A 27440-nucleotide genomic window follows, 5' to 3' on the forward strand; every position below is an offset into this window, starting at 1 on the left:
ATAACACCATCAACTCCATTAGAGCCATCTCTCTTTCAGCTTCAGTAACACCATCATTAATATCACTAACATCTGTTACAGCTTCAGTAACAATATAATCTGTTACAGATTATATTGCTATAATCTGCTTCAGTAACATGATAATTTATGTTACAGCTTCAGTATCACCATCAACTCCATTAGAGCTTCAGTATCACCATCATCTCTGTTACAGCTTCAGTATCACTATCATCTCTGTTACAGCTTCAGTATCACTATCATCTCTGTTACAGCTTCAGTAACACCATCATCTCTGTTACAGCTTCAGTATCACTATCATCTCTGTTACAGCTTCAGTATCACCATAATCTCTTTTACAGTTTCAGTAACACCATCATCTCTGTTACAGCTTCAGTAACACCATCATCTCTGTTATAGCTTCAGTATCACCATCATCTCCATTAGAGCTTCAGTAACACCATCATCTCTGTTACAGTTTCAGTAATACCATCATCTCTGTTACAGCTTCAGTATCACCATCATCTCTGTTACAGTTTCAGTAACACCATCATCTCTGTTACAGTTTCAGTATCACCATCATCTCTGTTATAGCTTCAGTAACACCATCATCTCTGTTACAGTTTCAGTAATACCATCAACTCCATTAGAGCTTCAGTAACACTACCATCGATACCACTATCATCTGTTACAGCATCCATAACATTATAATCTGTTATAGTTTTAACACTAAAACAGCTTCAGTAACACAATCATTTCTGTTACAGTTACACCATCATCTCTGTTACAGCTTCAGTTACACCAGCATCTGCATCAGCAAGATTTTTTTATTTCACCAATCACTAAAATCACATTTGTTATTGCATTTTTAAACAACTAAGCTAACCGGTTACGATCAGTAAACTACTACTTTTCCCATGAAGGTGACTTTTTTTCTTTCTTTTTTTTTTCCCACATCCAGGTCACCATAGTGATAAAATACTTCTTCCAGTTTGGTTTCTTCCCCTTCAATCAGAACGTAGAGTTGGACAAGACCAAACCATTTCACCCTCCTAATATAATAGGAGTCGAGAAGAAAGAAGGATATGTCCATTATGACCTAGTCCAACTGCTGGCACTCTTCTTCCATCGCTCAATTCTTAAGGTAGCTTTTATATTTATGTTTACTGACACTATGATTATGAAGTAAGTTCTATCTGGGTAGTTTTAAAATATCAGGCATCAGAGCTTTGACATCTCACCTGTAGTGTAATCCACATTCACACAGGTTATCTGTCTGCTTTTGATGAAACTTTATTCAGTTGATGTCAAAGTCAGTTGAAAACTAATGTTATTTCTAATTTATAGAAAATCATTTTTCAGGTTCTTCTATCAATGTGACGTGTTTAGTCATTTTACAAAGACAGCTTTTCATCATATTTACACTGCACGTTTTACTTTTGTGAATTTATTTTCTAAAATGTTGTATTTAACTTTTTATTGTTTTATTTTTGTTTAATTATTACATATTTGTTCATATTAAGCCACATTAAGACCTTCATAGAATCTTTAATATATAATCAAGCAAAATATAATTAAATAATATCAATTTTCAAGCCATTTGGTTAATAGTAAAATTAGTCATACTTAACTATTTTTATATAAATATGTGAGATAATTTATTGCCTTCTTTTACTGTATTAAACTAGAAGGTGAATATTTATCTGTCACGTCTGTCACCTTTTCATCCAGGCTCATGATTGGTTGTTTGTGGTAGAATGCCCTAAAGACTTTTTCCCCCTAGTTTGCTTTTATACTGACTTGGCTTTAAAGTAATATGCTTTTGATTTTTAATAATTTCAGTGGAATACAGAATTTCAGTGTTTGTGTTATTATTTCCCAACACATTCATTGATATGACCTGTGTAACCTCCACATAGAAGCTGATGTGTGTATTCATTGTACTCTTGAATCAGTGTCATGGTCTGTGGGATGAGGACGACAGGAGAGCAGAATCTAAAAATGCACTGTACAGTCACTCAGACTCGGACAGCACAGAGAAACCCCCAGTCCGAAGGGAAAGGGGTTCGCTGACCCGCAACACTTTAATGGAGACTACACACGTCCGCATTACGAGAAAACTCTCAAACACACCCTCCACCATGCGCCGGCACAGTTCCAGTGCAGGATCTCACATCTCCCACAGATCAACACGTTCCGGAGGAGGTTAGCACACATTTTATTTATTTATTTATTTTAAATAACTTTTATTTGAATAAAGACAGTACAGAAAACATGATTCCTATCAAAAGCTGGAAAATATGTATTGCACATAGAGAGTATAGCATAAGCTAATTTGCATCTTGAGTCCCTAGAAAGGCTTTTCTATAAAACAAAACAAAACGAAAAACTACTTAACATAAAGTAAAGCTTATGGCTAATGTGGAATATCATTTATACATACATACAAATACATACCTAAATAACCTGTACCTATTTTAAGGATACTTCCAACCCTGGCAACATGAATAACTAATTAAAACAAACATTTATTACATTTAAATATGCGTACAGCTCTGGTTTATTTTAAGACTTTATATCACATACTGCTTTAAACTCATTTGGCAACATGTTCCAGAGTTAGGAGCCCTTTACAGAAAAGGCTCTTTGCCCTTGTGTAGTTCTACGGTAATCCATCATAGTGAAACCAAAACTAGCATGTGTTTACATTTTCTCTTTTATACTTATTATATGTATCATTCCTTGTGTGTGTTCGTGTGTGTGTGTCCACAGGCAGTTCAGTCACGAGGTCGAGTGTGTCTCGAGCAGGCAGTGTGTTAGGGGTTCAGCAGAAGAGTCGCAAAGAGCTCATTTTGGAGAAATTCCGAGAGCAACTCATCAAAGCCAAGAAATTCACAGTCAAAATGTAAGCGTGCATCATATGTGTACTAGTTATTAGCTTCAGTCCAGCTCTTGATGTTCCACAATGATTAACCTGCTCCATAAAAATGATTTAATTACATTTACATTTACAATTATTCATTTAGCGGATGCTTTTATCCAAAGCGACTTACAAATGAGGAAATATAAGCAAAGCGACGAGTAGTGCTACAATACAAGATTTATATCGACTTCTAGAGAAGCAAAGTGCACAGAGTAGAGGTGTAAGAGCCAGTGTAAGTTGGGTTTTTTTTTTGTTTTGTTTTTTTAATAATGTGGGGGTTGGCATGTTAGGGGTTAGTTACGTGCACACGGAAGAGGTGGGTCTTTAGCTGTTTCTTGAAGGTGGTGACAGATTCTGCTGTCCGGATTGAGGTTGAAAGTTCATTCCACCAATGAGGAACAGTTAGTGTGAAGGTTCTGGAAAGGGACCTTGAGCCATGCTGAGTAAACACTACTAAGCGTCGGTCATTAATCGATCGCAGATTGCGTGAGGGAACGTAAACCTCAAGTAGAGTGTTGAGGTCATTTGTAATGTATTCCATGAAGCCTGTTAAGCATTTTCTGTAGCAACTCACTAGCACTAAATGCATTATTTCTGAAGCCAGGTACACTGAGGATGCAAAACATCCATAAAATGCTTGTTAAGAGTTTCACGATAACTTAAAAAATGCCTAAGCATCATGATTTGTTGTTGTTAATCTTATTCATCACCACTACATACAGTAAATGTTTGAATACTGATTTAAATGACATTTCTCCAACATGTGCATGATTTCAGAGCCCTGGATATCTTTGTTCCAATTCGCCAGTTCTTCTACAACCTGATCCACCCAGAATACAGCGCAGTGACAGATGTCTACGTGCTCATGTTCCTGGCTGATACCGTCGACTTCATCATCATCGTTTTTGGATTCTGGGCTTTTGGGGTATGTTCAGCACTGATATTACCTCTGAAAACTTGAGTGTAATGTAGTAGCTCAGACACTGACTCACTGTATGTGAGAAGACATCAAGTTATGTTTGAATTGAATGCTTGCATAGACTAATGCCTTCTGACGTACATGTAACTTAGATATCTCATAATCCTGGGCATCAGCCCAAATTGTGCCAGAAAGTATCACTGAATGGGAGCAGTTTATAACCAAACATATATACATACACACACACACACACACACACACACACATATATACATATATATATATATATATATATATATATATATATATATATATATATATATATGTGTGTGTGTGTGTGTGTGTGTGTGTGTGTGTGTGTGTGTGTGTATATATATATATATATATATATACACACACACACACATATATATATATATATATATATATATATATATATATATATATATGTGTGTGTGTGTGTGTGTATATATATATACATATATATATACATACATATGTATGTATATATACATATATATACACATGTGTGTATATATATATATTAAAGTAGTAGTTCCCGGTACAATTAGTGCAGTTTTATAAGGAAATGAGCTGTAAGTTTTATCGAGCATCTTGCAGAACCAGTCACGGTTCTTCTGGAGACTTTGACCGTCGCACTCGCTTCTTATTTCTGCAGCAAAAACCAGCAGTCTTCATTGTGTTTTTTGTCTGAAAAGTGTCTCTTACCACTTAATATGCTGCTTTCTTTACTGACATACAAACATTTTTCTGTGACCTTTCATTTGTGCTGGAAAACGAATGTTTCGGAATCTAAAATGTTTTTATACTGACTCGATAATGTAGATGTCATAAAATAAAAATCTATAACAAAGTTTGTACTAAACAAATAGGGTGCCTAAAACTTTTGCACAGTACTGTATATACTGAGAAATAGCTGCTGTTGTCACAGAATGTTCTATACAGTATATATCGTATGTTCTCTTCACTGGTACTTTATTACATTTAGCCTAAACAAACATTTGGGGCTAGTGACAATGTTATGCCTTTCAAAGCACACTACACACTTTTCCTTACAGGTGTATTTGTAGCTTTAGAAACGCTGCCTTCTAAGGCACTTGTGAGGCGAATTAGGTAGCCGGGCATAAAGGTAGCAACCTTCTGTTTCAGATGTTTTATGGCTGATTCACAATAATAAAAAAAGTCACAATGCAAAACAAATATATGGTGAAAATTGAAGTTAGCCAAAAATGTTTTGAAGACTAGATCTTTTGCTATGTTCAATAATAAATTGTCCTTCAATAAATTCTAATTCAAAAAATATATATTAATTTGTTGAATTATCAGTCTAACCCTTCCCCCGATAAACCGGCGTTACAAGGCCTGCACTTGCATTCTGTAAAATTACAGGCTGTTATATATCATGATGCAATTGTCCACTAACTCAGCTTTTCCAATATGATTATAATCAATAACCAATAAGAAAATAAGAACTTATTTTTTGCACTTTGACATTGGAGTTTGTGTGTTGAGAAAGCACACATTGTAGAAAGTCTAGCATGAATTGAAATCCTGTCTCTCTCCATGTCTTTATAGAAACACTCTGCTGCTGCAGACATCACATCATCTCTGTCAGAGGATCAGGTTCCTGAAGCGTTCCTCGTCATGGTCCTCATTCAGTTTGCGACTATGGTGGTGGACCGAGCGCTCTACCTGAGGAAGACTGTTATGGGGAAGGTCATCTTTCAGGTCATACTAGTGTTCGGTATCCACTTCTGGATGTTCTTCATACTTCCAGGAGTCACTGAGAGGTAAATACTTCCTGTCTACATACAGAATGGAACTTTTGACACAGTTTGAATTTATTATATTATAAATATAATTAGAATAAGTATCCTCAGTGCTTTAAGAGTTTTGTTCTGTTAGGCGTTTCAGTCAGAACATGGTGGCTCAGCTCTGGTACTTTGTGAAGTGCATCTACTTTGGTCTATCAGCGTACCAGATCCGCTGTGGCTACCCTACTCGTGTGCTGGGCAACTTCCTGACCAAAAGCTATAATTATGTCAACCTTTTCCTCTTCCAGGGGTGAGAACCATCAGCACACATCACTGCCTTGCCTTATAAATACTGACGAGCAAATGTACAGATTACACACATTAATAAATTAGGCTGGACTGATGATTTTACAGCATGTGGAGAAATAATACAGCTGGAACTTGTCAGATTTGATTGAAAATTAAATCAACTGTACTTCAAATTAATCAACATTTTGTGCCCATGTACTCTCTGCAGTGCTCAGTAAAGCATCTTGTCTGTGCGGGTTTCGCTTTCAGGTTCCGGTTGGTTCCGTTCCTGACTGAACTGCGGGCCGTGATGGACTGGGTTTGGACAGACACTACTCTGAGTCTCTCTAGCTGGATCTGTGTGGAGGACATTTACGCACACATCTTTGTGCTCAAATGCTGGAGGGAATCAGAGAAAGTGAGCAATGTTCATTTACATTTTACAGCATGCACGCATTTAGTAAATTGTCACATTAACTCAGTAAAAAGGAGGAGATAATATACATGGATGATGCTGTTGGTCTTTTAACGCAATATGTGTGAGCATGCTTTTATACTGTATCTCAGTGGAGACTGAATGTCTCAAAAGCATAGGAATATTTCCTTTGGGAAATATTGTTTGTCTAGTCCCCACCAGGAAAACCCTGCAATGATAGTAAGACAAATGTGCATATGTGTGATTTATCAGAGGTATCCTCAGCCACGTGGGCAAAAGAAGAAGAAGGTGGTTAAGTATGGGATGGGTGGTATGATCGTCATGTTACTCATCTGCATCGTCTGGTTCCCGCTCCTCTTCATGTCTCTGGTCAAATCGGTGGCCGGCGTAGTCAACAAACCCCTGGATGTGTCTGTCACGATCACACTGGGAGGATTTCAGGTGCATCATCGCATTGGTTTTACGTTAATTATTATATCTATTTATGCAGGTGTTGTGTGCAAAAAAACAACAACATTCATTTCAAATGAGAATACATGCTTTTCCACCACAGTTTGCTAATAGTTGATAGATTTCCATCTCGGCCCTTGTAAGTATTCACCCCTTGAACTTTTTAAAAACTTTTTGTAGTGTTACAACGTTTCATTGCAATGGACTTCATTGGGATTATATGCCATGAATCTACACAAAATAACCTATTATATGTATTCATTATTAAGTGTGAAAGGAAAAGTGTAAGATATGTGAAATGTGCATATGTATTGACCCCTGTTGGTGCAAAACAAAGTACTTTTTAAATGTTACATTAGTTCTGGTGTCATCAGAAGTCACATCATTAGTTGAACGGAGTCTACCTGTGTGCAATGGAAGTATCACTTGCTCTTACTATAACTATACTTGTGCGTGCTTGGAAGACCCCAGCGCATCATGAAGACCAAGGAGCTAATCAAGCATGTCCAGGACAAATTTCTGTAAAAATATAAATCAGTGCTTAGTTACAAAAGATATTCTGAATTTTAAACATCAAGCCGAACACCATTAAATTTGTTGTTAAAAATTGACAATATGTCAGGTCGTAACAATATAAAAATGTGAAAAAGTTCAAATGGGGGTGAATACTAATGTGAGGTGCTGTGGAAAATAAATAAATAAATAAATAAATAAATAAATAAATAAATAAATAAGGTGAGACAAGAGTCTGCAAAATCAAATATAATACTGGGTCCAACTCAACTAGGAGAAGTTGGAAGTGAGCATTTCAGTTTGTGTGCATTAACAGGACTGACGTTATTATCGTGTGTCTTGCAGCCGATCTTCACAATGAGTGCTCAGCAAAATCAACTGAAGGACATCACCGAGGTGGAATTCCTAGAGTTTATGAATTCCTACAACTATATTCCGGTAAGTTTCCACAGTAAACACATAGCATGTACAAAACTACACCGTACAATGCACATCACATCATCTACAATGCAAGAAATCCCCTTTTTCCAGAGTGCAATGCAATTTTTGGAGGCATACACTGCAGAGGATGTGACAGTAGCTGAATTAGAGGGAAGTTCCAACTCTCTCTGGACCATCAGCCCACCCAGCAGGAAGAACCTCATGGAAGTACTGAACAAAGAGGACCAGTTTCCTGTCACCATGTCCTGGACTGTACAGAGGTAATGAACACATCATAAAATATAGGGTATGTAAAGGTAGAAAATGAGAAACATGATAATATTGCTGCTTGTCAGTGAAGAATATGAAAGGTGGACTTGTGTTGTTTTTAGGATATATAAAGGTTTTTTCTGTGTCTTTTAGGAATCTTAGTCTTGGGGCTAAGGCTGAAATTGCCATGGACAAGCATGTTACATATCTGGATATGAGTACAAGACAAGAGTTAATAGATTTGCTGAATGGAACAAGGAACAAAGCTGTGTGAGTAAAACTGCTGTATTGAATTGAATCAGTAATTCCAGTGAAGGACATAACGGCATAAAGCTGTGTTCTGTTTCATGTTGTTTACAGAGTTATTAAACAGGTCTTCCCCTGTTTCATTCGAGCACCCAGCGACTCAAATGCAAAACCTATAGAACAGCTTTATAAAGGTAATGTAGGAATCTAAAGAGCATTTTATTTGCTGATTATTGGGATACACTATAATGGAAACCTAAAGGCAGTCATGTTCAAAAATAAATGAATAAATAAAACAAACAAAATACTTAACTTTATACCACAGCACAATTGCATTCACGATTCTGATTGGTCAGAAAGTGTTGATTAATTTTTTTTCTAAGTTAACAGCTTTGTCAGTAGTACCAGCTGTAAGACAAATCACAGGTTTATATTAATTTTCTCAGTCAATATTAATAGCCACACAAGGACTTGTATGGAAGATGCTTCACATAATCTATGACTAATAAAACAGGTTTTAAAAATAAAATAATTTTTAAAAAGTGTTATTTAAGAAATAAATAAAAACATTTAATCTGATCTGTTCCTGTGAGTTTATGTAACATTTATGGAAGGAATTTTGTGTGTCATTTTTTTTTTAACTTCAAGAGAATGAATGACTGGTTATACCTATATAATGTATATATAGCTATAATGTAAGAGATAACAGGGACTAACTTGCTTCAGAAGTTTCACAACATTAAAATGGAACTAGTAAATAAAATATGCAGTGGTGCTTGAAAGTTTTTGAACCCTTTAGAATTTTCTAAATTTCTGCATAAATATGACTTAAAACATCATCAGATGCCCTAAAATTAGATAAAGAGAACCCAATTAAGCAAATGAGACAAGACAAAAATATTATATTCAGTCACTTACTTATTGAGGAAAATGATCCAATATTACTTATTTGTAAGTGGAAAACGTATGAGAATGTTTGTTTTCAGTATCTGGTGTGACCCCCTTTTTGGAGGAATTTTAGCCCATTCTTCAGTACAGAACAGCTTCAACTCCGGGATGTTGGTGGATTTCCTCACAAGAACTGCTTGCTTTAGGTCCTTCCACAACATTTCTATTGGATTAAGGCCAGGACTTTGACTTGGCCATTCCAAAACATTAACTTTATTCTTCTTTAACTGTTCTTTGATAGAACAACTTGCATGCTTAAGGTTGTTGTCTTGCTGCATGACCCACCTTCTCTTGCAATTCAGTTCATGGACAAATGTCCTGACCTTTTCATTTAGAATTCACAGGTATAATTAAGAATTGATTGTTCCATCAATGATGGCAGTGTCCTGGTCCAGATGCAGCAAAACAGGTCCAAACAATGATTCAACCACCAGCATGTTTCACAGATGGGATGGGATAACACTTTTCATTTAAACCAAAAGTTCTATTTTGGTCTCATCCGTCAACAAAACATTTTCCAACAGCCTTCTGGCTTGTCCATGTAAGCTTTAGCAAACTGCAGAAGAGCAGCAATGTTCTTTTTGGAGAGCAGTAGCTTTCTCCTTGCAACTCTGCCATACACACCATTGTTGTTCAGTGTTCTCCTGATGGTGGACTCATGATCATTAACATTAGCCAATTTGAGAGAGGCCTTGAGTTGCTCAGAAGTTACCCTGGGTTCCTTTGTGACCTTGTGGACTATTACACAGCTTGCTCTAGGAGTGATCTTTGTTGGTTGACCACTCCTGGTGAGGGTAACAATGGTCTTAAATTTCCTACATTTGTATAAAATCTGTCTTACTGTAGATTGGTGGAGTCCAAACTCTTTAGAAATGGTTTTGTAACCTTTTCCAGTCTGATGAGCATTAACGACTCTTTTTCAGAGGTCCTCAGAAATCTCCTTTGTTCATGCCATGATACACTTCCACAAACATGTGTTGTGAAGATCAGACTTTGATAGATCCCTGTTCTTTAAATAAAACAGGGGGCTCACTCACACCTGATTGTCATCCCATTGATTGAAAACACCTGACTTTCACCTTCAAACCCTAACTGCTAATCCTAGAAGTTCACATACTTTTGCCACTCACAGATATGTAATATGTAATACTTAATAAATAAGTGACCAAGTATAATATTTTTGTTTAATTGGGTTTTCTCTGTCTAATTTGTGAAAATCAGATGATGTTTTAGGTCACGTTTATGCAGAAATGTAGAAAATTCTAAAGGGTTCACAAACTTTCAAGCACCACTAATTCTTTAGTTAACAAAATATATAATCACTGGCCAATTGCTGAAGTATAAGAGGAATTACACTGTGGGACATGCTGTTATTGGGCCGCATCAAACCACCCCATTGTTGATTCTTTTCCTATAACGGCATGCTCCATTACCTTGAATTCCTTACTTACAGCCTGAACAGAAATCTACAATTCAATACACATGCTGAGGCACTTCTGTGTTTACTTTCAGCTACTGTAACAACACTGGGAACTCATAACTAGAAATTTGTATCTCTAAAATGTAGTCTTATCTCAAAAAGAACCAATTGTATTTTTTACAAATACCATTTGATTAAGGATGTGTTCTAGAGAAATACATTTACTGTCCTTAGGCTCCTATTATAACCATGTTTCTAATAAACAGTTTTTTTTCTCAGTACAAAGAAATGTACTGAATGTTGAAATTCTTGTCAGTGGTAATCAGATATACGTTACAGATGTGGTACATAGAGATCAGTTTGAAAATGTTGCCGTATTCCTTTAACGATGTTTATGCACATGGCATTTGTGAAAAGATCAACCAGAACCAGTTCTGTTCCTTAATGTAGACGGTGACTATAAGGACATCCTGTTGGACCTAGAGCGCACCAATAACAGCAGTGGTGAGATTCAGGAATGGTGGATCGTGGACCAGCCATCTGCAGAGAAGATCAACATCAGATCTGGAGCGAAGGCAGAGAGGATAGGGGAGGCTGGACTGCAGCTGTATGTCTTCAATGATAAAGTTAGTCCTCCCAGCCTGGGCTTCCTCGCTGGCTACGGGTAAGATCAGTCGACCTTATAATAGAAGTATACTTTTTTCTGTCATTTTTCCACCCCTAACTTTCCTACACACAGCAGAATTTAACAGTAAGTCATATTGAAGTGTTGCTGCTCTTCTGTCTCACAGTATCATGGGTCTGTATGCCTCCGTGGTGCTGGTCATAGGTAAGTTTGTGCGTGAATTCTTCAGTGGGATCTCACATTCGATCATGTTCGAGGAGCTGCCCTGTGTGGATCGCATCCTCAAACTGTGCACTGACATCTTCCTGGTGCGAGAGACTGGAGAACTGGAGCTGGAGGAAGATCTGTACGCCAAGCTCATCTTCCTCTACCGCTCCCCTGAGACCATGATCAAGTGGACCAGGGAGAAGACTAAATGACGCACGAGATTCTCCAGGGAACAAGAAGAAATTGAGCACAAGATGAAGGACGTGCCGGCAGAGGTGTGTGTCCACATAATCGGTGTGCTCATGCGATAACGAATATGAAAATGGCCACCAAATGTGGTCTTCATTAATGTGACCTACAGGTTTAGCTAAACTGAACCTGAAAAGCCAAAGGACTGGGGGAATAGAGCTGCTTCCATAAACTTTAATAAGCAAGCCTGAGCTGTGTTCTAGCACCCCCTACCTGCTAAAAACAGAAATGAACTGGATTGTGCAATATACTGTCCTGGTAGCTGTAAACAGAAATACAACGGAGCAAGAAAAGAAAGACAGTGATTGAAAGACACTAGCCACTTTTGACTCAAGAGAAAATGATGGGAAGTGCTTGGGTCCTTCGTAAAAATGTCAAATGACATACCACCAGGTTTCATTACCAGTGTTTGAGAGTGTGAAGAGAACCATGTGTGGTAACCTGATGACCATGTTGTTAGGAGTGTCATCTCATCAAAGCAGTATTTAGTTCATTTTTCCATATACGGCATTGAACAGCCACAGCATCAAGAACTCTTCTCTCCTACAGTTACATATGCGTTGTGTACATTGGGGTGGAATTATGGTTCACTGACCTGAGCATAAAGCACATTTTTGAAACCTGGTATCTGAGGTGTCTTTTCTGTCTGAGCCATTCATTTAGTAGTTGTAATAATAACACATTGGGAAAAGGACATGCATCGAGGTGTTCTGCAGGACCCATTTAAAAAGTTGCAAGAGCAGGTGGGCAGATTTGTAGCTCACAGGACAAAAAGGCGTACGTTCATTAGCATGGGAGAGAATTGGATTCTTGTGCTGCACTGAGACACATTTATCATGCTCATACTTTCTCCAATATCTGCTTTACCCTGGTCAGAGTCATGATGGTTTAAATTACTAATTTGTTTATGTCACCAATGGAGAGGAATGGTCAAATTTACGGTGGGAGGAGGTGGGACTGGCCAAACTATCTGCAGGAGGAAGTAGGACTGGTCAAACCTTCTGCAGGAATGGGTGTAATTGGTCAAACTTTCTGCGGTAACAGGCAGGATTGGTCAAGGTTGTGCAAGAGTGGGTGGCATTAGTCAAGAAAGTTCAGAGGGTGGAATTGGTCAAGTATGTGTGGGAGAAGGTGCCACTGGTCATGCAATTTTAGTAGCAGGTGTAAATGGTCTTGCATGTGTGGGAGAAGCATTGGTCAAGCAAGGCGCGCATGAGTGGGTGAGATTGGTCAAGTGAGGACAGGAGCAGGCAGCATTGGTCAAGCCAGTTTGGGAGCAGGTGGGACGGCTCAAGCGAGCCAGCGTGGGAGCAGGTGGAACTGGTCAAGCCAGTGTGGGAGCAGGTGGAACTGGTCAAGCCAGTGTGGGAGCAGGTGGGGTTAGTCAAACCAGTGTGGGAGCAGGTGGGATGGCTCAAGCAGGCCAGTGTGGGAGTAGGCAGCCTTGGTTAAGCGAATGCCTGAACATGCAGGACTGCTCAGATGTGTGCAGCAGTGGGCAAGGTTGATCTGAATTCCTTCAGGAGTGGGATTAAAAAACCGAAACAAAACAATATTACTGCTAGAAATATAATACAAATCACAGCAATGTAAGATTTGTTTTTATATCAGTTTCGTTGGGTTCAGGAAAGTGTTGCACTTTTTTCTTCAAAATCTCGATTCTTCGCATTTACACATCGGTACGTTTACATGCAATTCAGACATTTTAGCATAAGAGTTTATAGATAATTTGTCTTAGAACATGCACACAAAATCTCAAAGCACAAAGTGGAATTAAAAGGACAAAAAAATCCGTCACACCATACATCATTTTCATCCAACACCTACCAAAGTAATTTCTTGCTAAACTACTTCAAAGAGAAATTGTTCCCTGAAGTTTCAATTCAAGAGTATGTTTTTCCCCCGTAACCAATATGCAAGAAAATACATTATATTAAGATCCAGGAAGAAACAATAAGGCATTTCATGCATTTTTATCATATAGTTATTAGGCATACCTTTTGAATATAGTCTGGATTTGAATGTGTAAGTAGTGGCTGAAGTCTGTGTAAAAAGTGGCACAAAATAAAGTAAGGATGGTTTTTTAATAATTAATGTTTTCCTACTATTCAAATTTTCAGGCACGATTGTTTTCAACACTGCAGCATGTAGAGTAAACTGTTATCAAGATTTAAGTCTCACCCAAAGTTTTGTACTGATTTTGCTTAGAAATTCATACAATAATGATAATAAAAAAGGTCTAATGATGATTGTAATGGTAATACTTAGAAAGTTTGTATAAATTAACCCGCACACAGCATGTTACCATGACCAAATAAAAAAAAAAAAAAATACAGGTTATATTAAATAAGCTTTTGATTTCATATAACTACAAAACACTTACTATTACTATATAGTATTTTTGGATTTTACATGTATCCTATTTTATTTTATTATTCTTCATAAATACATAACAGCATTACACGTGGCAAAACTTATTATATAACTTCATAAACACGAGATTACTTTTTCGTTTTAGGAAAAGCAAAAGAAATTTATGTGACTCATCACTGATCACTGTGATGACTGAATGCAACGATCATGCTTATGCCTTAGTACTCAGGCTTCAGGTGATATGTATGTACTGTATATCCGTTTTTGCTGAATGTATTTGATAAGGCAGATCAAACCATGCGAAGGCTATGGAGTGTTTCCTTCAGCTGCTTGGAAATCCACCCTGAGTGGGAAGCTGGTCATGAATGTTCGACTCCAACCCACTACCCATGATGAAAGCAGAGCTTTAATGCTTCAAATCAGGAATCGCTTTTTCATCTCTGAGGCACTGAGCAACAGTGCGCAAAGCCACACCCCCCACACTAGAATACACATTGTGGATAAAAGGAAAACTCCACCCTGAAACACATTAAATACATTTATATTGAAATACTTGTGAGTACTTATCGATTGTTGTGCTGTTGCTGGTTGATGCTGTATTTAAATGATTTCTGTCAGAAGTTAGTGGTTGTCTGTGGTACTTGTGTCCGAGAGGGATGTTGCTAGCACAGTTATGAAGGATTTTAAAAGGAGAAAATCGTCAACGATTTTAAACATAAGGGATAATGACAAGGTTATGGACCATTTTCCTGCAACATTAATGTCATATTCATGAAAATCCAACACAGAAGTATTGGAGAAAGACCGTGGATCGCTGGCAAGAAGTCACAAAAAAGGTCAACTTCGTAATAAAATAAATCTAGGATGCCATTGAAGATAGCATGTTAATTGTAAAAATTAATATCAGGATGGATTTTATATTTGAACTTAGAACTGTCTGTGGCTCAATTCACCAATTCCTGATCAAGCATTAAAGCCGAACATAAAATACACAGAAAAAGATTTGAGGTTGTTTTTTTTTCAACAGCAGGATGTACATTACTGGAAAATCTCTCACTCTGGTTGAAAATGGACACTGGGATCAGCAATGTTATGGACAACGAACTAACAGAGTCCTCCTGCATACTCGTCCTCCTCTTCGTCAGGTTTATCAGCTCCACTGTTCACTGCTCCATCTCCCATAGCAGAAGCAGCCTTCTTCTTCTTCCCTCCTCCAGGCACATTGAGAGTGAGAGCCAGCTTAGCATACTACAAAACAAAACAGTAAGGTCTACTTGACACATAGTGAAACATGTAGGTAAGAGTCAGGGGTTTGAATATCAGCTTCTAACATAACAATTAGGTATGAAAATGTTACTAAATGACATGTGTTAGGAGCTGAAAGAGAGAAGATATGGAGTTCTCGGTGTTCCACAGGACTGGGTTTGGAAACTCTAATATAGACATAACCTACAAAACAATAGCTACTAAGCACAGCAATACAGGAATTGTGTGTACAACAGTAGATTAAAGGATTTTCACTACTCTATTGTAAAACTTGTGTGTGTTTGTGTGTGTGTGTATATATATATATATATATATATATATATATATATATATATATATATATATATATATATATATATATGTGTGTGTGTGTGTGTGTGTGTGTGTGTGTGTGTGTGTGTGTGTGTGTGTGTTATATATAGTATTATAGTCCATTGCAGAATTATTGGCACTCTTATAAAGATTAATCAGTAACCTGATTACCACAGTGAATGGCATTTTGAGCTTAAATGTGAACACACTGTATAGCTTTATTTAAACCCAATATTATTCAAACATAAAAAGAATACCTACATAATGATTTTGTTATTATTATTTTCCTGTAAAATCCCTAAAGTTAATATTTGGAAATGTCTCCTTTGCAAAGGTCAGCAGCAATGCGCTACTTCCTGTAAGATTTGGAGACTTGTAGACAGATCTGAAATTAAACCTTGGTGCGTAACATTAAGCGACCTAAATTTATAGATTTGTGAAGATGTAGAGTTTGCTCATTCACTTGGTAAACACTTTTTTCCGTAGATGTAGGCAATGACATTAATCAAAATGCTTCCATGGAAACCTCTTTTTAACATCCGAGTTGTTAAAAAAAGGTAAACTTTGGGAGCTGAAAGGGTCGATTTGAATAGGTCAGATGACCCGACTCATTGAAAAGAGTCAGAATTCCCTACTTCACCGTTGAGGAGTCGACAATAATGGTGGAAGATACAGTAACCACATCCTCTGAAACTCATACACTTGGGCCGCAATCCAAAATGTATACTACGGTACTAAATACTATATTAGTACAACAATGATGTTATTATAGCTATTTAGGCATTCCTTTTAGTGAGCTGAATGTCATTTGGGATGCAGTCCTAAATTCTCACTGAAAGTGGATTACTTCACAAAATGTATTACTGCAACACAACCATGTTATAAAATGCAGCTCACGATAGCACTTTTGTACCAAAGGGGGGGAAACCCTCCTAAATCTACCATTAAATAATTTTAAATCAGAAAGCTAAACATGGATGAGCTCATGTTTTCGGACGAAGCCGATGCAACACTCACGTCATTGTCCATGTATTTGAACAGTGGTGAGTTGCAGACGCGGACCACCTGGTCTTCATCCTGCTGATCATATCCCTGTAACAGCTGCTCCAATGCAACACAGTCCTCACTCCCACTGAATCCTGGGATACTGTAGCTTTCCCTCACACACTTATCAGCCGCAACGAAATCTCCTCTGTGTAGGTGAATCAGTGCTTGTGCGATGGTTTTCTAAACACATCAGAGCAAAAATATCCGCTATATCATTAGACCTGTATGTAAGACCTGAACTGCTGATTCAGTGGACTGGGTAAAATAAGTCATACCTTAAAACATGTCGGGTAATTTTCTATGTCTCTGTACATGTTCTTCTCCTTTTGGATCGACAACGCTGCTTCATCAAATCTTTAGGAGAAAATAAAAACATCAGAAACATGACATGCATTAGGACAAAGACCAGCTATAAAGTGGACACTATACAGCTTGGAAACATGAGCTTGCTTTACTTCTTTTGTCTGACGAGGAGTCGAGACGCTTTGCCGAGCAGCTCCACAGCCTGCCGCAGACGTTCCTCATTCTGTACCAGAAAACATTAAAAATTGTGCTGATAATCTGATATACTGGAGTATTTTCACAATATTCTTATCATGAACATTGCTATATGTTCCAGTTTGGAGAAGACTGCATGAATACACAGAATTTTCAGATTTGAGCTCTCAAGACAAAGTCTCTCACGTTCAGAAGACAGTATAAGGACAGCTCACTTCTAAGGTTCCTTAGTTTATTTCTGACATTTTATAAAGGCAGCCATCGCACAATTCAGTTCACTGAACAAGCGTTACTAAAAGGTTTGCAAAACATTGTGAAATTAATTGTATCATGTACTATCCAAACAGAATCACGTTGGTTCAATCGTACATGTGCGAACTAACTATATAGCGAGCTGTGTTTGTTAGGTTAGTTTTCACTTGCCGTTTTTTTTTTCCCCTCTCCAGACTTAACGGGGCTGATTAAGTACGAACTTGTGGTTTATCCGCCTATTACAGTGCATACACGTCTCTGTGAAGGAGTTGTTACTAATGAAAATATTTTAGAGCCCATTAGAACAATTTTATTCATCTAAACTTGTAATTTGTCAGAGGTGCTGTTTTAAAACATTGATCAACACCTTATAAATCAATCACAATTACGAATTGTAACCATTAAAAAAAAAACAATAAATATGGAAGGAAATCTCGATATTCAAAGGCATTTTACAATACACAATGTTTATCACAATATTCAGTGACAGCAACGCAGTAATGGCGCATCAAGAGTCACTAGAATTTTTATTTATCCTCTACACCAATCATTTATTAGCACTGAATGATGAAGGGAAAATAATTCACCCTAAAATATTTTATAGCATCCATCAAAATACTGTGAGAGACCAAAAAATGTGGTCAACGCGAAAGACTTGTAACTGATGATACCTGTGATATCTCAGATAATTATACTGTGAGGTAATATAATGTGATATGGATGGGTTGTTTTTTTTTTGTCATATAGACAAACTCTTATAATAAAGTTAGGCAATTATCACTATATCAGCGTTTACTGTAAATATAGCTGAATACCTGCTCAAATCCCCACTGCTGATCCAGTCAAATAAAACATTTTGACCATAAATCCGAAAAGCAAAAAAAGTCAGTTATGTTTTCTTCCTCAAACATTTTACAGTCACTCACCTCAAACACTGATGCAGCTTTCTGATAGAGGTCCACAGCTTTGGCTAAATCCACAGGTTCTATCAACCTGCCAATCATATTGTCATCATTATGCTAATAAAATACATATGATCCCTGATTCTAATTAAGTAAAGTCATCCAAATATTTAACTGATCTTCTTTATATCACTCACTTTCCAGCTCTGTCGAGAGCCATTGCAGCAGTATCTGGTGTGCCATTCTCTATGTACATCATACTGGCTCTCTCAATGTACTGAATTGCCTCGGGCAGCCTCTGCATGTCCTGTCGAATACAGATGCAAAATGAATCAAGTTAACCCTTGCTGAAGAGTTATATTGAAAGTTGCACTGGCAATACTGTTTACAAAACAAGTAGAACCTGATGCCTCCAACATGTCTGCTTCTTATTATTAGATTGTACGCCTAAAATATACCAGAATCAGGAAGGAAGCAATTAAAGAAAAACTATTTCAGAACCTGGGGGATTTTTCTGAAGAACAGTGGGCAGTTTAAGTGCTCAGGACAAACAAGGGACTCATGAACAACTCTCACAAAACATAAACACATCATGTCGTTGATCATCCAGGTAACGACACATTATTAATAACCCAGTGTGTGTAAACGTTGAACTGGTTCATTTGGGTAAATTCAGTTATTATTGCGTCTTGTGGACTAAACATCTTTTGTGTGAAATGGTTTATTCAGGGCCGCCCTTAATAAAAAAAACTAAATGCAATTTTAATAATCCCTCTTTTTTTTTGCAGATAGAGTCTGCAATTATTTTTTTACCTTATTTTACTTTTGTAACTGTAGCACAGCAAGTGAAATACGATCGACTCTTACAGTGTAGGCTGTTTTTAAAGTTCCCCTACTGATAATGAGAGCATCCTCACGTCCTCAGTCACCATGTGGTTCTCCTCCAACACTTTTTTTTTTTTTTAAGTCAAGAAACTAATACAATGAGAAATTTGTCCTGCTGAGATCATCACCACATTCCCACATCAATGAACTGTTCACTCCCAGCGCAAGAACCACCAACTGCAATCTTCCAGTAAGCACTACCAAACCGTGAAAGTTCATCACCACGACAGCTTCTTCCCATGTCGCATCAACCTCATCACAGAACCCATGATGTGTCTGACTTCAACAAGAACTCACCTTCAGCATCATCCCTGCTTGCTCCAGGGCCCTGTGGAGAAATCAAAGATCAGGTTCAATGTCACCTGTACGCACTCAATCTGTAATGTTATAGAGATTAAAGTGCTTCAAATTCTTACTTCGCGGCATGGAAAAGCCTGTAACATGACTTAAGGAGAAAATTCCAGCAAGAGCATGTTTGTGTATTTTTGAGTGCATTTTTAGTCAACACTGTGTGGGTGAGGTCTAATTCAGCCAACAGAATACACAGTAACGTTAACTCTACCATAAAGATTAAACAGGACAGCTTATCCACACAGATTTAGCTACAGAAACCAGTGAGAGGTGAAAGGATACGTTCCGTTGTTGGTGTGAGCCTCTGCCTCTTGTAAATAAGCGTCTTTTGCTTCTTCTAGCTGTTTGGCATTTTTGAAAGCGACAGCTGAAAGTAAACAGAAAAACATGTTATGGAGGAGAAATGCTCAAAGCATGTAACAGAAACACAGTGGCTGTACTGTAGAATATCTCTGTGTGGTACTACAGAAACTTCACATCTTAGTAAAACGAAGATCTAGGGCTGCACAATGAATCCTATTTCAGCTCATGATCAAAATGTTGGTTTCCTTAATGTATTAAACAGTTTTCAGTTAACTTAACTCTCAACTCTCATTGTTTATGTACTACTGTATCACTATTGTAAAGTGTCCTTGAGCTCTGGAAAGGCACTATACAATTAAACATATTATTAATATTATTATAAGCAGCTTTACAGAAATATATGAACACAGGATACAGATTTTAAGCTTGTGACTTTATCCCTACTGAGCGAGCCGGTGGTGACGGTGGTGAGGAAAAACTCCCTAAGATGATATGAGGAAGAAACCTCGAGAGGAACCAGACTCAGAAGGGAACCCGTGCTCATCTGGGTAACAACAGATAGTGTGAAAGTAAGGGGAAGTTTATAGTTTTAATATGAAGTCTGTTTTGTTGAACTAGTCTACTGTTCACTAAAGGAGACTTGAGTGCAAAACTCTGTGTGTTAATTGCAGTCCTAAGGCCATCGCAGCAATCATAGTTCCAGCTATAAATCTATTTACATCTATATAAATATGTTTTTATTATCCCTGATGAAATGAAGATACAGTCTAAAGTAGTATTTTTTAAAAAGTCATTTAGATGTATCAATTCAAAGAAAGGTAAAAGAAAGGCTGCTTTCTTTCTATATAAAATAATAAAACATTACAATGAGATAAAATTCGTTTGTACGAAATGCAATACGTCATCAGGATTATAATTTTAGCCAGGTTTCTGTAGTGTAATGAATGGTGGAGAGTGACAAGTGAAAATATAGCCATCCGTCAGTCCATGAATACATCATCCAATTAATAAACACAATGAATTGGATAAATCCAGCAAGATGTACATCAATATATCGTTGAATACATACATTAATAAATTGTTCCTTTAATGGTTAAATGAATTATTCACTGAATCCTTTATTTATTTGTTAATTAATTAATTTACTAATTTATTTATTGAAAGAGGTTTCATGGTAGTGAGATAGCGATCTCTCATTTCTCTCGATCTGCCTTCTATACAACGTTGCAGGGGGAAAAAAATTATTTGATCACTACGTAGCAGAAATGCAATATTTAGCCAAAAGTATGTGGACACCTGAGCATCAAACCTGTGTCAATCTGTTGCACAAATTTGGAAGCACACAAGCACACAATTGCAGGAAAACGCTCGAGACAAAAACCGAACCGAGGACTTCCGGCACTAGAGGGCGCTCGAGGCAGCTATGATGATTTTACTAGTAAAGAAAATGGTCCATTAGCCATTTTTTTTTCCCAACACAAAATAACAAAATAAATATTTCCATGTTACAGCCACACATTTTAACGCTGATTCCTGACAGATATTTCTTTAAGAAAATCACTGCGGTAAATGTGTGTGACCCTAGTTTGGGTGCCAACCTGCCGTTTGTGTCCCACTGGTATGTAAATAAAAGTAAAAGACATTTTTAACAAGGTAAAGTATCATTCACAACAGCCATGTACACGTTTCAGATAGATCATTTTTTAATTATATTTAATAAAACATATCAATCCTTCTGAAAAAAAATAAATAGAAACCCTCATAGAAATTGCAATGGTTTTAATGGGAATCACTTTTAATGGAAACCGCAATGGTCCCTGTGGGTCTCTACTGGTAATTTGCTGCCTTTTGTTGGAGGCATGTTATGCCTAGTGGACACCATTTAAGGACCAATAATGTTAATGGTTTTAATGATTAGCTGATGGTTTGTAATTGTATTTACAGTGAAAACCATTAGAATTTCTGTGATGGTTTCTTTAAGCAGGGAAATATGCTTAACTGCACTTTACCTTGAAGTATAATCACTAACATACACCACAGTGCCAAATGTTTTTGAACACTTGACCAAAACACCCATAAGTGGTTCTTCCCCAAACTGTTGCCATAAATCGGAAACACACAATTATATAGGATGTCTTTGTATGCTGTAGCATTATAATCTCAATTCACTGGAACTAAGAGGCCCAAACCTGTTCCAGCATGTCTATGAAGACATGGTTTGAGAAGGTTGGAGTGGAAGAACTCAAGTGTCCTGCACAGATCCCTGAGCTCAACCCCACTGAGCACCTTTGGGATGAACTGGAACACCTAGTGCACCTCAGACCTCCTCACCTAACATCAGTGCCTGATCTCACTTAAGCTCTTGTTACTGAATGAACACACATCCCCCCAGCCACGCTCTAAAATCTACAGGGTCTCCAAAAAGAGTAAAACTACACACATTTCATTTTGTATATATTCTTTAAAACATATGCGCTACATGCTCACCCTTACACTCATTATGTATTTTCTCAGTTGCTGCATCATGTTTTTGCATATTTTGCTCTTCATATTCAGATTGACATACTGGCACAATCCTGACTTTTCAGATACCCTGTAGTGGAAAGCCTTCTCAGAAGAGTGGAGGTTATTATATCAGGAAAGAGGGATCAAATCCATATTAATGGACGTGATTTTTGGAATGGGCTGTTTGTATGGGCGTGATGGTCAGGTGTCCACATACTTCTGGAAATATAGTGTATGAATAATGTATGTTTTTGACTTGTTCTAATGGCAGCCAGCATTCCATCCATCCATCTTCTATACCGCTTATCCAACAGGGTCACAGGGAACCTGGAGCCTATCCAAGGGAGCGTGGAGGTGTACACCCTGGAAGGGGTGCCAAGCCATCACAGGGCACATTCACATACACATTCACACACCCAGTAATACACTACAGACACTTTGGACATGCCAATCAGTCTACCATGCATGTCTTTGGACTGTGGGAGGAAACCAGAGAAAACCCCCGCAGCACGGGGAGAACATGCAAACTCCATACACATAGTGCAGCAGTGGGAATTGAACCCCCAACCCTGGAGGTGTGAGGCGAACGCACTAAACCATTGTGCGCCCGCAGCCAGCACTCATGACTGCTAAATTATGTAAAAGGAAAATACTGAAATACATTCACATGATTAAGTGCTACACAGTGACTAAGCATACAGCAGCATGTATAGAGGTGAATTAATGCATCACCCTATCTGTACACTGTTCTCTCTCCCCCTCTCTCTCTCCATCTCTCTCCCCCTCTCTCTCCCCCCCCCTCCATCTCTCTCTTTCTCCCCCACCCCCTCTCTCTTGCTCTCTCTGCCCAACTCTCTCTTTCTCTTTCCCCCTCCATCTCTCTCTCTTTCCCCCCTCCATCTCTCTCTCTTTCCCCCCTCCATCTCTCTCTTTCTCCCCCACCCCCTATCTTGCTCTCTCTCCCCAACTCTCTCTTTCTCTCCCCCCCTCTCCATCTCTCTCTTTTTTCCCCCAGACCCTCTCTCTCGCTCTCTCTTTCTCCCCCCGATCTCTCTCCCCCCACCTCTCTCATGGTGTTTGCATAGAAGATAGATGAAGGGCTTTACCTGCTTTACTGTACTCTGACGCAGCGCTGTCATAATCCGGCTTCCACTTCATAAAACTGGTCTTTAAACTGAAATATTTACAGTCAGACACAAGACAAGCCATAACAGATAGTGTTTATCCATTACTCAGGGAACTAGCGCCATGGAGCAAACAGAACAAATCCGACCATAAACACTTACTATTTCTCCGCTTTAGCGATGTGCTCATGGGCCTCGTTTATTTTCTGCGCCATGCTTCTGCTGCAGCTGCTTTCACCATGTAGTGTTTATATTAAAGTAAGATATGACCTGTGACATACAGCAACCGGTTTGTTGTGAGATAACGATTTTGTTCGCTTCCGGGTCGCAACTGATGAGCTCTATTTCCCCGCCTTCTGCTCTGCGATTGGGTACTTCACTGTCCAGTCAGGAAAACGCACGTGACAAGAAACGAACCGAAAACCTCCGGCATTAGATGTCGCTCGAGGACTGGAATAAAGTCGGTTGGACATTGGACGTTGCGGAAATTAAGGGACCGTCTCTAAAGTTACATACGACATTGTTAAACACGATTCTAACTTCAATAGCATTTGAAGGGAATGACTTACAGTCACACAACCAACTGTAAAGTATTCATTACAGTTGGTTGTGTGACTATACATCATTCCTTTCAAATGCTATTAAGCTTTAAATTATGGTATATTTTGTGTATGAGCCCATGCAGTAGTAAAATACATGGCAATATTTACTTATGATTTAATAGTTTATTTTGTTAAATAACAAAAATCTAAGAGGTGTGCATTATAGCTGACACCTAGATGAAGACTTTACAGTTGGTTATATGACTGTAAGTCATTTCCTTCAAATGCTATTGAAGTTAGAAACGTGTTTAGCAATGTCGTATGAAACTTTAGAGACGGTCCCTTAATTTCCGCAACGTCCAACGTCAAACCAACTTTATTCCAGTCGCTCGAGGCAGCTATGATGGTTTTATTAGTAAAGCTTTAAACGCACAATAACAAATGTATATACATACATATATATATATATATATATATATATATATATATATATATATATATATATATATATATATATATATATATATATATATATATATATATATATATATATATATTTCCGTGCTACAGCCACACGTTTTAACTTTGATTCCTGCTGTAAATATTTGTGTGATTCTAGTTTGGGGCACCACTCTGCCATTTGTGTCCCACTGATATTACATTTTCTCAAAGATGTATGTCAATAAAATACATTTCTTAACAAAGGTATACAGTGCAAGTGTCCTTCACAACAGCCATGTACTTGTTTCAGATATATAACTTAAATAATTAAATAATTGCATTTAATAAAACATAGCAAAAATGGTAACACTTTACCTTGAAGTATAATTACTAACAAACACCACATTTCCAAACGTTTGTGGACACCTGACCATCGCACCCATAGCCTATCTGGTTCTTCTCCAAACTGTTGCTACAAAGTTGTAATGTACACACAATAGTATAGGATGTCTTTGTATGCTGAGGCATTATAATTTCCCTTCACTGGAACTAAGCAGCCCAAACCTGTTCCAGCATGACAATGCCCCTGTGCACAAAGTGAGCTCTGTGAAGACATGGTTTGTTCTAGTGGAAGAACTCAAGTGGTCCTGCACAGAGCCCTGACCCCTACCTCAAAGGGGGAACCAAATCCATATTAAAGCACATGATGATGATGATGTTGGAAAGAGATGTTCAGCAAGCAAATCTGGTTGTGATGGTCAGGTGTGCACATACTTTTGGCCATATAGTATATTTAAAATCCTTAAATTTTTATAATGTGTGTTTAATATCCCATGTTTGAAAAACCTTCTTTTTCCATAGTCCATTTAGCATAACGAAAAATGTACACTTTAGTTCCCACTACGTTCATTCAACCCTGTTACCTGAACACGTTCACCTATGAAAATGAATCACCCCTATCAAGTATTTCAAGATTAAGATTGGAGGAAGAAGAAAATTAAGTTCTCTCATTCTTTTTTCCTTTACTATCAATAATCTTGTGATATTGACTGACAGGCCACATTTATCAGACTTTTTTTAGTAAAGGTGTGTGTAAATGTTTGTGAAAGCCAAACTGAATTAAAATTCTCACTCGGACTCACAAAAATTTTGGTAAGGATGATTTTCTTCGTACTCGTGTGCATATGTTGATCACCCGTATCGTGCAAAACACATTCCCAACACAGCTCATTTGTATTTAGTGACACCCACATAATGCCATAAAAGTTCAAGTGCACAGACAGCTGGGAGCACAAACACTGAGTCATTTATTATGGCCATGTGCAGACAGACCAGACTTTCGTCTGTTTATATGATGGCATTTCTATTGTCATAACTGAATGATTAGTTTTATAATTTGTCTTAATTTCTCAGTTTGTGTTGGCTTGCTTGCTTTATATATATATATATATATATATATATATATATATATATATATATATATATATATATATATATATATATATATATATATCTTAACTAATAGAAATAAAATAAAAAGACTGGTTTTCACAAAATGTTCACAATGGTACTGGAACTCTTCCAGTACCATTAGTATTAGTCCCTGACTTAGTGATCTAGCATGGGGAATACTCAACAAAAAAAAGAAACATCCCTTTTTCCGGAGACTGTATTTTAAAGATAATTTAGAAAAATCAAAACAAGCTTTACAGATCTTAATTGGAAAGGGTTTAAACAATGTTTTCATGCTTGTTCAATGAAACAAAACATAAACAATTGTTGCACATGCACCTATGGAACAGTCCTTAAGAAATGAACAGTTTACAAGAGTTAAGCAATGAAGGTCACAGTTACAATAACTTAGGACACTAAAGAGACCTTTCTACTGACTCTGAAAAACACCAGAAGAAAGATGCCTAGGGTTCCTGGTCACCTGCGGTAACATGATATAGGCCGGCTGCAGGGAGGCATGAGGATTGCAGATGTGGCCAGAGCAATAAACTGCAATGTCCATAATGTAAGACACCTAAGACAGTGCTACAGGGAGACAGGAAGGACAGATGATGGTCCTTGCAGTGGAAAATTACATGTAACTATGTTTTCCCCAGACGTGATCAAGAACTTGCCTTGGTGGAAGAGTGGAGTAACATCTCACAGCAAGAACTGACAAATCTGGTGAAGTCCATGAGGATGAGATGCACTGTAGTACTTAAAGCAGCTGGTGGCCACCAGATACTGACTGTTACATTCGATCTTGATCAGGGACTCATTATTCCATTTGTCAAATGTCTGTAAAACTTGTTCAGTTTATGTCTCAGTTATTGAATCTTTTTATGTTAATACAAATATTCACACATGTTAAGAAATTTGTTGGAAAGAAAAGCAGTTGAATGTGAGAGGATGTTTCTTTTTTGCTGAGTTTATATATTTAACATATAACATTACAATTCCTCATGCCATTAGCATGGATGATACAGTGGATCTAAAAGGTCTACTCATGCCTGTTTAAATGGCAGGTTTTTGTTATGTAAAAAAATGAAACCAAGTTAAATCATGTTAGAACCTATTCTAAATTTATTGTAAAAATTTAAACTATTAATTAAAGTGAAAAACAATAAGAATCATTTTAATGGGAAACAGTGAAAAATACTAAATGTACAATAACCTGGTTGTATAATTGTGCACACCCCTAAACTAATACTAAGTTGAAGCACCTTTAGATTTTATCACAGCATTCATTCTTTTTTGGTAAGAGTCAATCAGTTTGACACCTCTTGAGTTAGCAATACAATTGATTTTTGATATTCTAACTTTGAAATTGGCTGGGCATCTCCTGTACAGCCCTCTTCAGGTCACCACACAGATCTTTGATTGGACTTGAGGTCTGGACTTCCAATACCTTGAATTTATTTCGGTGAAGACATTCCTTTGTTGATCTGGAGGTTTGTTTTTG

At 37.5% G+C, this 27440-nt stretch overlaps 2 protein-coding genes across 8 annotated transcripts in view; one reads left to right on the forward strand and one right to left on the reverse strand.

Moving 5' to 3' along the window:
- The window catches only part of LOC108271803 (piezo-type mechanosensitive ion channel component 2), a 136935-nt gene extending 124629 nt beyond the window's left edge, over positions 1–12306 (forward strand). For all 7 annotated transcript variants that reach the window (XM_053683724.1, XM_017479611.3, XM_017479601.3 and 4 more), the window contains 14 exons: positions 959–1141; positions 1953–2202; positions 2770–2902; positions 3698–3845; positions 5436–5650; positions 5766–5924; positions 6173–6320; positions 6591–6779; positions 7647–7739; positions 7833–8002; positions 8145–8261; positions 8352–8431; positions 11056–11269; positions 11397–12306. In XM_053683724.1, coding sequence (XP_053539699.1) covers positions 959–1141; positions 1953–2202; positions 2770–2902; positions 3698–3845; positions 5436–5650; positions 5766–5924; positions 6173–6320; positions 6591–6779; positions 7647–7739; positions 7833–8002; positions 8145–8261; positions 8352–8431; positions 11056–11269; positions 11397–11649 — 2352 coding nt within the window. In that variant the 3' untranslated portion in view covers positions 11650–12306. The remainder of the gene's footprint in view (positions 1–958; positions 1142–1952; positions 2203–2769; positions 2903–3697; positions 3846–5435; positions 5651–5765; positions 5925–6172; positions 6321–6590; positions 6780–7646; positions 7740–7832; positions 8003–8144; positions 8262–8351; positions 8432–11055; positions 11270–11396) is intronic.
- A 964-nt stretch (positions 12307–13270) lies between these two features.
- napga (N-ethylmaleimide-sensitive factor attachment protein, gamma a) lies at positions 13271–23851 on the reverse strand. The gene is made up of 11 exons (XM_017479626.3): positions 23667–23851; positions 23487–23554; positions 19855–19939; positions 19638–19655; positions 19519–19549; positions 18534–18643; positions 18361–18427; positions 17140–17210; positions 16960–17038; positions 16655–16864; positions 13271–15307 (listed from the first exon to the last, which is right to left on the reverse strand). Exons 1-11 carry the CDS (start codon positions 23717–23719, stop codon positions 15164–15166), a joined length of 936 nt encoding a protein of 311 aa, XP_017335115.1. The 5' UTR covers positions 23720–23851; the 3' UTR covers positions 13271–15163.
- Between the last annotated feature and the right edge of the window lie 3589 nt (positions 23852–27440).

The sequence above is a fragment of the Ictalurus punctatus genome, chromosome 1 (genome assembly GCF_001660625.3).
Source record: "Ictalurus punctatus breed USDA103 chromosome 1, Coco_2.0, whole genome shotgun sequence".
NCBI lineage: Eukaryota > Metazoa > Chordata > Actinopteri > Siluriformes > Ictaluridae > Ictalurus > Ictalurus punctatus.

Bases quoted from the DNA above. Each gene is read 5' to 3' on its own strand.
- napga (XM_017479626.3), bottom strand. From the start codon at position 23,719: ATGGCGCAGAAAATAAACGAGGCCCATGAGCACATCGCTAAAGCGGAG. The intron at 23,555-23,666 runs GTAAGTGTTTAT...TAAATATTTCAG, and splicing joins ATCGCTAAAGCGGAGAAATA to TTTAAAGACCAGTTTTATGA. The intron at 17,211-18,360 runs GTGAGTGACTGT...TTTCTGGTACAG, and splicing joins AAGCTGCATCAGTGTTTGAG to AATGAGGAACGTCTGCGGCA.